Raw genomic sequence first — 14,555 nt, 5'->3', positions numbered from 1 at the left:
ACATAAACGTACACTATATCTAGATGTCTACGTTTACGTCTACGAACTTTAGTAAACATGTGCCCTGAACACTAAACATAGGTCTATATTTGTGGTACTTGACCCAAAGAAGATGACAATTTAGTATGAGTGTAAAATTTCGACGGATGTAAATCAAGCAAGCAATCAGTCTATCAAGAATGAAAGGGGAAGATAAGGAACTGTGAATGTATTGCATCTACATGTAGATTGTAGAATATGAAACAAGTGTATAGATAATAAGTTATTTACTCATTTTCTTTCTAATGTAAAGAAATTGTGTATTCTAATATTTCAAATATAATAAGCTAATTGAAAAAAGAAACTTTGTTAAGTAGAAGACAATTTTCAAGAACGTGAAAGACATGTACAATATTCATAGCAAGATGTTTGAAATGGTACATGACTGTGATCTTATTGCGTGTGATATATTGATTGAATTATAGATATACCAACACAAAATTGTTGGAGTACATTATGCGAAAAGAACATTGTTAAGTAGAGCACGATATCAAGGATATGAAGGACACATAAAATGTTATTACCCATTATGATTTGTGTGAAATGATGGACAACTGTCATCTGTTAGAGCGTGTGATGCATGTGTTAGTGTATGAGGCACCGAATGAATTTCTAGTTATATACATGTTGATGTGAAACACGACATAATTAATCGATTTAATGATATAACTATATGCATTGAAGATGACATAAAAGAAATAATCAGATGCACTATATATATATAATTGAATAAAAAAGCAGGAAAATATACAGTTCCAAAATATATTTAAATCACTAGCGCTTTCTGGATTTTAACATCCATCCTCAGGTGAATACAAATAATGAATTCATATTATATATAAATATACATGTACTTACAGTGTCGTTAATTTCGTCAATCCCTCAAACAATCCTTTCTGTAACGTTGTTAGTTTATTGCGTTCTAGGTATCTGAATTACAAAGAAAGCTTGATTAAATTATATATATCCATACAATATTGCTTGATTACATTTTGATGTTAACCCAAAAAAAAAAAACCAAACAAACAACCCAAAAAACCAACAGCAAACATTGAAAGCAATTTTAGCTGCAGTTTTGGTGTCGGAATGTTGTCCTGTAAGATTGTGATTGACTATTTTAATAATAGAAGAAACAAGTAAGGTTTATTAACTTTTTTGTTAATATGGTTTATTAAAAAACATGTTCAGAGGCTCTGAAGGAAGCAAAATTACATTATTGTCTTCCCATACAAAAATGAATTCTATGAAAGGCGAAGATATGGACCAGTGATCTGATAACCCCCACAAACAATACAAAATAGAGAGTTGGACAAACACGGACCCTTGAATATACCAAAGGTATATCATGCTATATATTCAATAAAACCGAAATCTTCATTTTGATAGAATACTCAACTTAGATTTAATCTTATCAATTATTATATTCTAAACTGTATAGCACATTTTTACAGCAAAGTGATATTTAAATATAGAGGTGCTAGTGCTGCAATGTTTGCTCTGGATAAATTTGATCTCCGTATATATCAGGAAATCAATAAATAATTCTAGGAGTGGATGAAAGTTAGAGAGTGAATCTTATATTAATGAATGTTATTAGAACACATAAATGCATAAGGAAAGACGTAAAAGAGATTTTTGCACAATTCATTTCCATCATCGCAGTCCATTGCCGAGTGTTGTCTTATTCCTTGATATCAATAACACCAATGACCCAAATATTGAAGATGTTTAACCCAAATTTCAAAATAATTTAAGTATGGTAGCATAACTAATGGTCTTGTTCTTGTTTTTAAGCATATATAAGTCATTCTATGCCATATCATACTACAAATATGTAGAATTTGATAAACCGTAACCATTCTCATAAATGTTATAAAGAACACAAATCCAGAGTAGGGAAAACACGGACGACAGAAACACTATAGATTTATCAGATGCTAGGAGTAAGCATCCCCTGTTAACCAGTTTCACCCGCCGTAAGACTACTGTTTTGATCAGGTAAACGGAGTACTCGGTAGTCAAACTCAGCATAAAAGAACGGCATAATTATTTCTATGAAACACGCCAGACAATATTGATGGATTTTAATTTGAAACTAAATCATAATAATTTATAACTGCCATAGAATATGCAAAATATTGACTTGAAACGCGACTGTAACATCAACGTTTTTGTCATTATCGTATTTTTCAGTAGCCTACCTCCATTTAACAAATGATCATACGCAGCATATGCTTTCGGATAGAATCAATTCAGATCCATAAACATCATATCCATATTTTTACATACTAATTTTGACTAAGAATTACTCCGTTTACGTGATCAATTAATAGGGCTCAAGGCAGGTTTGACCAGTCAACATAGGGATGCTTACTCCTCCTAGGCACCCAATCCAACATCTGTTATATCCAGGGGTCTGTGTTTGCCTTTATCTTAAAGGACACAACGCATGTTTTTAAACGTTTTTCTTTTTTCAGCAAAATTCTTTCCATGCCTAAAACCACTTTAAATGTGTTTTAAATGAAATATGTTGCGTAGTTTTCGAGTTTGAAAGCGATGGAATTCAAATCTTGCGATACCGTGGTATGCATATTTACTTTCGCTATTTTACGTGCCATTATGTGTGACGTCATATGCGCCCTCGGGTTTGAAAACATCTATAAGTCATTTCATAAACAAATTAGATTTAATCGACAAAAAAACAATTATCACGTTAACAGTTTGAAATAATATTGCATTAAGATGTTTTGTGCCGTATTCGGGTGTACTAGTTGTCGGTAGAAAGGATTTAGACTGAGTATTTTTCAATTTTTCGAAGGAAGGTACGAGAAAAAAGACGTGGATATGTTTTTGTTAGAGCAAGAACTTTACCTTTAAAATAAACCACCCAGTCACCTTTTCAAATACAACTTGGACAAAAACCCAGATAAACTGCGAGAAAATGGATATATCGAAGCTAAGCACTACATAATTCTGTTCTGGTCTTCAAATTCAATACACACTCGGATCAACTGACCTTCACCTTGTAACAACATACCCGGTATATAACTTGTGCTTTCAGTTTCTACCAACTGGTAGATTTACAAAGATTTTAAAGATACAAAATAATTGAACTTTTAATCATATAAATAATAGAATATTGTATTTCTTAACTTTAAATGGAATTATAAAATTATTTCCTCATTTAAAACTCGTTACATCTTGAGTGCGTCAGTATAACGCCGTGCTCCAACTTCCTAACGATGTGCAGATCACAATTTGTAAAAATAATAATATGATTGCTTTATCAAAATAAAATATTGTGAGTTCCACTTTAAATTTGATTATTTTTATTGATTTGTGTGGTTTTTTCTTCTTTTTTCTTTCTTTTCGAAATGCACTTTGAACTTTGACCCTTTTGTGAATTTCGGAGACTCGCGTTAAAAACCTTGTTATCGCTAGTCCTGCTTAACGGAAAGTCATAGAGACACGAAACCTTCGCTAATGAATTCACAGTAAAACCCTCTTGCATAGAAAAATTAATCAAAGGGATAGAAAAACCCTTAAGCATAGTTATTGCCCTTGAAAGTATCCAATATCATTATTTAAGCCTATAACTTTTATATTAATATAGCAAGAGACATGGGGCCACTTGCATTAAGACCGATGACCTTTGACCTTCAATATTAGGTCAAAGTCAAAGGTCATCCTGAATTATTTTTTTTTGATTTTCAAGGTCTTTTTGAGTTTCTTACATCATCTTGAATATTCTTAATTTTTTTCTTAATCATGGTAGGTGGAAAGCCCTCTAATTGTTCGCGAATAATTAGGATCACTAATTTTGTTCGGCATTCCTTCTTTTGACACATATGGCCATATCGATTTAAAGATTTATATAATGGAAAAGTAAAGACTAGCATGCAAAGGCTTGAAGAATTACAATATATGTGTAAGTTAACAACTGAAGTTTATGACAAGGGGGATGACTTTGGCTTATGACAAGGGGGTGAATTAGGCTTCCCCATCGTCAACTTCCTTTATTTCATTATTACTTGCAGTATTCATCTTGTGTGAATAAAAACAGTTCATCTCATATTTCATAAATCCTATCAAAAATACAAAATTAAGAGAAGGGCAAACACGAATTCATTGATTATTACAATAGTCCTCAGTCCTTGAGAATTTCGAAAGACGTAGAAAGTTTTATAGAGGGGTCCCCAAAATTGGTTCTTGTGCAATGAAATTATCTTTTGCTGATGTCGCTACTGCACAATACTGGAATTGAGTAGTTCAAAGAAACTTTTAAGTGCTCTCTATCATTTAAAGTAATACCAACCTCTTTTGCGTCATCCGATTTTGCAAAATCGATGATTTTTTTGGGGATTTTTTTTTTTGGATCTATGCATGATGACAACATCAATTTTGTTGGAGTCTTTTCCAATGGTTATTGTTAAAATATAAATTATTTCAAAAATTTAATTCATATATGAAAAATCAATGACATGTTTCAAAATATTGAATCCAAGGACAATAATCATGTTTCCATAGAATTCTTTATTAAGGTACTCATTGTATAATGACCATATTTCATATCTAAGAATGGATGGTGGAATTTTGGTAATCATGGTATCATTTTGAAGGGTTCATCAAATAAAAATAATCCACCATAGGAATTTTGAAAATTTTGTTTACTGCTTGATTTATTTCACCTAGAATTTAACATTGAAGTATATAGGAAAAACATGTTTTATTACAATATTTTATAGAACGAAATTATATTTTCACACAAATCTCTTGGTAGAAAGTTACAAACACTTTCTCTTAGTGAAAATATGAAATAAAATTAATCATTGACCACACACATTTTTAGAAAATTAGATTTTTCTTATTTTTACAAAGGGAAGACAACTCTTCCAAAAAGTCTTAAGTGCAAAAAGGTCAGCTTCTAATCATTTACCAGTCATGTGAATTTCATCTGCTTCACTTTCATCATTATTTAACAATAAACATTTATGTTGATCCAAATCCTTCAAAATTGTTCATTATCCTGTCATTATACATGGAATACCTTAAGTCCATTATGCGATATATTTCCTTTTTTACAAACACTGTATAATTTTGTAAAGAAACAGTGTCATAAAACTACCATTAATACTAGTTTAGCGTTATAACCAGTTTTTGTGAAATTTTCATTATGCTGTTGAAGGAAAATTGCGATGTTCTGAAGTTGATATTTAATATTTGATTCTGTTTATATATGTCTCGAATATTTAAAAAAAAGTTTGATTACGTATGTATTTTATTTCACAACTTATTAGTTTTAACCCTAGGACATTGAAATAAATACTCTTTCTAGGCTTTCATCAGATAATAATCTGAGTATGCCGTAACACAAATATCGTAAATGCAGATTTTCAAACTAACTAAATAATATTAAGCACAACGAAAATGTATGAGTTGTTTTGGATAGAGAAGACACTGCGCTAATATTTTTTTTTTTTTTTTTTTTAGATACAAACGCAATTTTTAGAACTCTCCAGCTTACCGTGACAAGTTACTCTATAATCTAGTAACAAAGTGAAGATGTTCACACACATATGTGTAAAATAATAAATTATCGAATACAGAGGACGAAACTAACGAGGATCATAATGATATCACAAAGATGTGATTCGGGTATCATTTGGCCTAATTTAATTTTTCTAGGTCAGAGGTGTTCCGAATATCTGGCCTTTTGATACAGTGTAAGTTGATATATCAATCCAATGTTAAATCTTATCGCATCCTTTCATATCTATATATGACATAAATATCTTCCCCACAATGGATTTCAATGTAAATTATCAGAAGAAAAACTCTCTCCAATACGACATCTGCTTGAATCAAACACTGCAGAAAAGATCTAATCTTTCTATTTAAAATACCCCTGCTTGTGGAAGTTGTGAGATTCATCATTATTCGTTGTCTTCACCTTTCATTTCATAGGATCTTGCAATGTAAAGATAATTGTTGATGTTGAAATAAATATTGTAAATAGTTAAAACAGTTAACATCAGTTCTTTTTACAGGGACTTATACGATTTCCATTGTAGTATAGTGAGTTTGTTGGATATATCTATTGCAACACATACAAAAAACATCGATGGAGGACTTAATCCAATCTATAGGCAACCTTACCCTTAGCAAATCTAACCACCTACTTGAGTGCATATACGTTGGTTATTCTAGAATCGGACTTCCTTGTTCTTTAAGAGGACGTATTTCTTTATTTTCTAATTCTACGTTTCCTCGTTAATAACTTTCCAGTTATCTCGTTTGACACTAGTTATTATCCATGAAATAGACTTAACTCAGAATCATTTGGATACTTTAATGTACCTAAACAACAAGAGGCTGGCATTGTTGTCCATTGTATATATGAAAAGGTGATCAATATATTGTAACTCCTATATGTACACAATTCCTTCTAGGCTCCTGATCCCACCTCTGTTGTGCCGAAGGGTACTTGTTTGTCTTACTCTTAATTTTGTATTTTTAAAGGAGTTATGAGATTGGTTACTGTTCGATATTTTAACGTTTTCATTTAGAAGAAATTCGTAGCATTGTCGTAGCATTGTCATTAAAAATTAAGTATCATGTTTGTTAGCTCTACCGGAGCAGTTCATAGACAATTACAAAATGAAAAAATTTCGACTTTATTGGAATCAAAGGTTCAATATGAAATCCATTGATAAAATCTAAGTAGGAAAGACTTGCAGCAGTGGAAACTGAACATTGTTGGTGCTAAAGTACCCATGAACCGAGGTTACCAGATTTCATAACCAAAACCATTGCAAGTTTGATAGACTAAACGTGTAACCTTCAATCAATTAATACATCAATAGGTATACCATGGAAAGATTCAACTCAATCATCATCTTAATGTCTTAGACCTCTACGCGTTTTTTCCTCACTGCTGGCAACATGGAATGATAGACAAGATAAGCACGTTAAATTTGTAGCTAAACATACAACTACCGTAGCATATATATATATACTAATTGTGATGCACCAGATGTGCATTTCGAAAAATAATTTTGGAAATTAGAAATAACAATAAACTTGTAGGAGCTAAAAAGAAAACTAGAGTGCCAAAGGAACTGGAGCCAAATTCGTCGAAGGATCAGAGCTATGCATGAGGGAGATATCATCCTTAATTTTGAAATAAATTTCTAAATCTTATCTCAGGAATTTAATATACATCTGTATTTTCAAGCTAGTAACGAAGTACTTATCTACTGGGCTGTAGAGACCCTCGCAGACTAACAGTCCACCAGCAGAGGCCTCGACCCAGGGGTCATAATGTAAAACGTATACGGTACCAATTCTGATGCACCAGATGCGCATTTCGAGAAATAATGGCTCTTCATTGATGCTCAAGCCGAAATTTAGGAAATTCGAAATAACAATAAACTTGTAGGAGCTAAAAAGAAAACTAGAGTGCCAAAAGAACTGGAGTCAAATTCGTCCAAGGATCAGAGCTATGCATGAGGGAGATATCATCATTAATTTTGAAACGAATTTCTAAATTTTATTTTAATATATATGAGAAAAAGAATTTACTTGTTCGTTAGAGAGCGATAGAACGGTTAGAAAATATGAATATGGGCATACATCTGGCATATATTTGGCTTATAGCTGCTGATATCTCAGGTAAAGTAAAACTACAAAGCAGTTTTGGAAAGAAGATATTCAAACAAGAAAATACATAAATTAATGCTTGATAAACGAGTTTTTCAATGAGCCATTGAAATGTTTAATATTAGTCCAAATATTGATTTATTTGCTATGCTAATGTACATGCAATATCATAAATTAGGAAAACTATAAATACTGCAGCTGAAACCCTTCACAATATATGTCTTTCTCTATTTCTTGCTTTGGATTGAGATTGTTTTGTTTTCTCCCGTTCTGTATGATAATATCAGTTTTTCAGAAAATGACGTTAGATCAAGCAACAAGTACCTTATAGCCGTTTTCTTTTTAACGCAGGAATTATATATCTGTCAAATAAACCGGCTATGCGATACCTTAACAATGCTAGATTGGCCACCACATTCTAGAGATGACGAAACATTCACATATTGGGAAACTTTTAACCCATTGCTTTCTTTAAGATCTGGAGATCAATCCAAAGTAGACACTCATTGGAGGAAACTAAAGACATATTGTTGTCTTCGTGAATAGAAAAAATAATATGTGTGTTATCTATGTAAATGGAAGACATTCTGTGGTGGACCGGAAAGTCATTCCTTTTACACAATTGTAAATCATGTTTTAGAGTTATAAAGAATTTTGTATGATACTGGTCTTGAATTTTGAATATTATGGTGTCAATACAGCAAGGAGTGACTCATGTTGATGCTGTTCATCGTCGTATGTAACAGCATGCACTATTAAAAGGATTTCTTAAAGGTGCTTGATAGAAAACATCTTTTCCTAGATATTCAGAAATTCCGGATGTCGCAGTTGTTCTGGACTGGATGAAATCATTTGGTTTTGACGAAATTTGCCTGGGTTTATCGAAGTTGAAGATAAATATCGGTTTATTAAATGCGATATGATTTAAGCACTTTGAAACAAACTTGACCGGTAACAATCTGGAATTGACTGATTCGTATTCAGAATCTAGAATTGACTCTTTTCTTAAAGAAGTAGGTTTTTTTTTTTAAATTTAATTGTTTTACCGGTTCATGAGCACGGATAGTTTTGTAAATGTTACGCATTTGAGGAATACATCGGCATGTCAATGCATTAACTAGTCATCTTTGGCATGCTTGGGACAGACTTTATAAAAGTGTTCTGATAACTAAAAATACCCTGTTCATATGTAATGATGTATATATTTACTTAAGAACAAGACATATTATCATCAATTAATTTGTATTATCACAAAACGGTACGTTTCCCAGGTTCATGACACGGGTTCGAAAAAATGATATAAACCCGTAGCACAGTTTCATAATTATGCAAATTAGGTAAGTTAATCATTCATGCGCCACCTGAAGAAAACAACATGTCATCCTTTGAAATTGTTAACATTGGCGGTAAAAGACTTTGTTTTGTCAACAGGGTTGTTCCAATGGGATTTTTTTGTCTTATATGATGTGAAAATAATTTCAAGTTTCTTGAAACCGTGACGTTGCGACGATGTCACAATCAAATTGAAAGCAAAACAATTCTGTGACAGTCGGGTTGTGAAATAAACAAATAGAATATATTGCGTTGAAGAATACTTGTGTGATAAATCGAATCTTACACTCGTGCCTATGACAGATGGAATTTATGAAATTCGTTATTGGATTTGAATATTTCTCCCGCCAAGGCTCGAGAAATGTTAAATTCTGTGACGCATTTAAAGCTTGACAATTTCATGTGGTTACGTAATAGCATGTACAGTGATGAAGTAGAATTGGAAATTATACGAGACATGTACCTGTAAGGCTTAGTAAGCTGATATTTGATTGTAATTCAAATTAATTACTAGAATGGAATGGATGAATTGCATGTCTAACCTTTTTCCTACCCTTCGTTCAAGTACATTTCGGCTATTAATTAGACTTAAACACTGAGGCTAGATACACTGACGTTATCTCATGTGATTCTTCTATTCCTTTCCAATAGTTTTTGTATAATTACAAACAACACTTTACAGGTAACTCTCGTTTAATTTCCAATAGTATGTACCTTTCACGTATAGATACAATTAATATGTATTTTTATGCGAGACAGAATGCATAAATCACGTATAGATTAAGTTAATATATGCATGTACTTAGGCAATAGACATATATAAAATTAGTAACTTTTTACGTGAGAGAATGTACAAATTACATAAAAAGTGCTATGTACTTAGACATATAAAGATTTGCTGTGTATGTTTACGCAAAAGAACGTACAAATCACGTATAAGTACGCGAGAGAACGTACGAATCACGTATAAGTAGGCAAGAGAACGTACAAATCACGTAAAAGTACGCGAGAGAATGTACAAATCACGTATAAGTACGCGATAGAATGTAGAAAGTACGAATGATTAAATTACACTTGAGATAAAATACTTATATTTTCCTGTGTTTCGATAACATAGCGGGAAAATGTTGTATTCACTATTTGTATTCAAATGACAGAACCTGTATAGTGGCATGATCCATGGAATGGTGTTAGGGTTCTGACCAATAGAAATGCTTAGTAAGGGGTTTTAAGAGCAGGTTTTGTTAATGCAATCACATCTAGTCGCCGTTCTGCACGGGTTAAAAGAAATGGACGCCGAGGCCGTTCAAAGACAAAATCAACCAAACTTTACAGCATGCGAATAATGATAATTCTCTGAGCAGTTTTTCAGAACTTTGGTACAGCAGATTATCAGATGTGCAGGAAAGTATTAACAATCACCAGAAATGTATAGCTGAACAACATGAAGCAAAATTCGAAGAAGTTCTGTCTGACAGGCATAAATTCAAGAAAAGGGAAACGAAGAGCAGCACAAGCACAAGTCAACAATAAACTCAAGGACGCAAGTAAAGAGCTGCAGGATCACAAGGTGGAAGAAGCTCAACAGAGAATAGCAGAAGGTTTGGATATCGTTAAGAATAGACAAAAATTAACCAGGCTTACGGATTCGTCTGAGGCAGGGTGGAGAGTTGTCAATGAATATGTGAAAAATCCAATCACATCGGACTCGAAGGATGAAAAGAAAATTAACAAGGTTCAGGCGAAAGTGGAACGAAACGTCAAGGACTCAAAACGATTTACAGTCAACCTCTACAACAACGGGAATCTGGAGATCGGGGCACTGTTACTGCTGTAACAAAAGGGGACACTGGAGGAAAGATTGCACAGAAAAATTGAAAAAGAATAAGATAAGTGAAAATTTTGAAAATGGTAATCATGGAAATTAAGAAAAATGTAGGTCGATGGCGTTCGATAGGAGCAAATAGCTTTGTTATTGACGTTTTAAACTTTGGTTATCAGATGCCTTTGGTTACTACACCGGGACATATTGTATTGCAGAACGACAAATCTGCTGTTAACAATGAGCAGTTTGTGTCCAAAGAAATCAAAAAGATAGTAGAGAAAGGTTGTATTCTGAAAGTAAATAAAAATACCAAGGACAGTAAACCCGTTGGCGGTAGCAGGTAATAAATTCAAACAAAGGCTGGTTTTTGACTGCAGGCGTGTCAATCCACATTTGTTTAAATTCAAACACAAGTACATGTATGAGGATACCAGTACGTTTAGATATTTTTTTCAATCGGGTTATTACTTTTTTGCATTTGATCTAAAACGTGCGTATCATCACATAGTTATGCATGAGTTAGACAAAGAATATTTAGGTTTTAAATGGCATGACAAGAAGGTAACAAAATTGTTCTGTATTTAGATGACGGAATAGGGGGTTTCTCAAGTTTCATAGATGAAAAGGTGGTTAGTGCTAGGTTTCAAGCTCACATTGTCATGATTTTTTAAAATCAATTTTATGATTCATTTCTTTAATGAATAACACAAAACTATTTAAAAGCAATTTCTTCCATATGTATATACCCAGTGTGTCTATGGTGAGCACAAATCTATATATGACATTTTCTCATGGAATAATGTTTGTTCACTTTTTTTCACATTGAATTAGTTTTTTAGAATTAGTTTTTTGTACAAAAATATATCAATTGCTAATCATGGGTATGATGCATGCGACTCCAATTTGCTATTATGTATGGGCTGTATCTATTCTATGAATTTTATTTCATGCGCATTAAAGTTTGAAAATTTTAATTCAAAATCTGCAGTCAGGGTTTTTTAAGGGTCTGTAGGGGGTCGGAATAAGGTCCCATTCCCAATGCCAAAAATCAGATATTTTCCCCAATTTTTGCTTTGAAATTCGCAAGGAGGGTAGCCTAATCATTCTTAAATCTTCTTCACAGGCCCACAGATTACAAGTTTGCTTCAAAACTGTTAAGTAAACCTAATTGTTGGTCTCTGCTTATTTGCATGAGGTAAGCTTTAACCAAATTGAACATGTTGAAAGTTAGAAGGAGCCCAATCATACCTTAAGGTATCACACCGGTAATTGTCCAATCAAAATGAACTTAGTCAATTGTAGTTCTATATATTTAAAGAACTATTTTTTTTCCTTGCGCGATTTTTCTCATTTCTTCTTCTTCTTTTCTCTTAATTTTTGTACCCCTGATTAGGACATTTTGTGTAATTTGTAGAAATAACCAAGTGTATACAAAGGAACTATATTCTGTTGGTAGCTGAGGCTACTTCCTGAGGTGCACTCCGGCTGTTTACACACATGTGAAAAACACGTGGATTTGAGGGTAGTCTTGTTTCCGGGTAATTTATTTTCAAAAATGCCGCGTAGGGTGTCGTTTTTCTGGTGTCGGCAGACGAGATAGGTAACATAGAACGTGTCTGACTGCGTTATTCGGCGTCAATTCTGTAACTGATTTTTAAATATTTTTCCCCTCCTTAGTAATCTATAGTGAAAATAATTACCGATGTGATACCTTAATGCACTATGTCTCTATTTTCTATCTTAATTTACACTATCTCCCTATTTTCTTTGAATGAAACTTTTTTTCCCAATTTCGATCAAATGTCGCTATTTTTTCCCATTGGAAAGGCCCAGGCCTTTAAAATCATGACCTTAAAAACCCGGCAGTAAAACCACCATGTGAACAGGGCATAACTATTATTGTAAAGTTACATAAATGTGTACATAAGTATCTTTGCTAGATATGATGTTCAAAAGCTTAATTAGTTTTTTAATTGCTGATTAGATCACCTTAGTGGGTAAAAGGATTGATAAACTAAAATTTTGAATTTTTTGAAAAAGCTAAGAGACAGATGGAAGAGCTTGAGACATACCATAATACAGTCTATCATAACATGGGTGCATGAAAATCAGGTTCTAGGGCAGATGTAAATAGGTAGAATATTGATGATTCATGTATGTCTTATCTGGTACATGTAAGTTGTAACACCCTCTCCATTACTGTGCATTGTGACAAAATTAAATAGTACATGTATATGAAGTGCAGTGGTTCCATTGAATTTGAACAAATACTGGTACAGTTAGAAGTGGTAGGGAACAGGTATTACTTGAATGTACATGTCTACTAGATTTTTTGTTTTTAAAAAACTTTCACTGTAATTTCAGTCAAACATAATTTCGCATCAAGGAGAACAAATGGCTTTGACATAACAAAGAAATGACAATATTCGTTAAAAATAGCATGGTACCAGGAGAGCTAGATGCCTATATTCCCAACAATATGAGCCAGTCCGAAAGAGAGTCTACAACAGGTGCAATACAGCTCATTAAAAATGTTTTGAGAAAAGGTATATATACAAGATTTGATTTGCACCTTTAGGAGTATAATTAATGATTTGTATTTTGACAGCCTCCTGTTAAAATACAGCAAAAATATTGTGGTACTATAATTATGATATATTTGTCATAAAATATTTATGATATCTGTATCACTTTGAATCTTTAAAAATGATAATTGATATGTGAATTAAGATTTACAGCTGATAAACACTTATTTTTTAGGAATAGAAATTATGATTTTCATCTAACTATACATTTATTGCTATTCATTGCTACCTTTTACGAAGACGTTTTATTAATTCCTCTTCTAAATAATTTTTGCAGATTTGTCAGATAATGTCGTGTATCATGATCAACAGTTAAGGTCATCACAGATAGACCAAAGCTGACATGGAATGAAATAGTAAAACGAGACATAGAGTTTACAGGATTGGATAGGATCAATCCACTTGGTCACCAAGTATAGAAAAACAAATTTCGACCTCAACAGGACACCCAGCCCTAACCCCTCCGAAAGGATTAATTTGGCCTGGATAATCAAAATGGAGTTTTGAGATTGATCGCTGTTCGTTATCTTCACCTTTCATGATGATGGAAGCTCAGTGAAGGTAGATGCTGGCAATGAAGCTCTTTAGCAATAGAACAAACAGGCTTAACATTAAGGATATGCGGGACGATGATCACGTGATGGTTGCAAATTTATTATAAATTTAGAACCGGACGCAGCGTAGTTAAGCTTCCCGAGAAAAATCCCAATACTGTACAGACACACTATACGACGTCATAATAAAAAAGTACGTCACGACGTTGCATCGCGGGGAAAATGTCATCATATTTTGTTGTAATTTGCTATCGCTGTCAAGTGTTTTGTGTAAATCTGTTGATTGAATTCTTGTCAAATGATAATTTTCCTTTTATTTCATAGTGATTACAAGTCTCTTTTTGATATATATACATTGCATATATTATATATATGTATAGTATGAGCCACAATAATTTTGATAGTATAGCCTACAACTCACCGAAATCGCTCCTACATGCACATGCAATTTGCATCTCTAGGCATTTACAAAAAGAAAGTCAACCGTCTGTAAACACTGACTCAGTGCAAGTGTAAGATGATGATCGTTTGTTGATATTTACAATAATAGTGTGAAACTAG

The 14,555-nt window shown here is 32.9% G+C and overlaps 1 protein-coding gene and 1 long non-coding RNA gene across 45 annotated transcripts in view; one reads left to right on the top strand and one right to left on the bottom strand.

The window, feature by feature from the left end:
- LOC125659436 (leucine-rich repeat-containing protein 15-like) overlaps nucleotides 1-14,555 on the bottom strand; it is a 615,079-nt gene that overhangs the window by 57,846 nt on the left and 542,678 nt on the right. For 32 of the 44 annotated variants that reach the window (XM_056149051.1, XM_056149060.1, XM_056149041.1 and 29 more), the window contains one exon: nucleotides 898-969. The exons of the other annotated variants lie outside the window; for them this stretch is intronic. In XM_056149051.1, the coding sequence (XP_056005026.1) occupies nucleotides 898-969 (72 nt within the window). The remainder of the gene's footprint in view (nucleotides 1-897; nucleotides 970-14,555) is intronic. 44 annotated transcript variants of the gene reach the window in all.
- LOC130050123 (uncharacterized) lies at nucleotides 11,010-14,227 on the top strand. Its single transcript, XR_008798527.1, has 3 exons — nucleotides 11,010-11,195; nucleotides 13,220-13,401; nucleotides 13,718-14,227. It is a non-coding gene; the product is annotated as an uncharacterized LOC130050123 (long non-coding RNA).

Source organism: Ostrea edulis, chromosome 9 (genome assembly GCF_947568905.1).
Source record: "Ostrea edulis chromosome 9, xbOstEdul1.1, whole genome shotgun sequence".
Lineage (NCBI taxonomy): Eukaryota > Metazoa > Mollusca > Bivalvia > Ostreida > Ostreidae > Ostrea > Ostrea edulis.
This window is presented reverse-complemented; position numbering and strand designations above follow the sequence as displayed.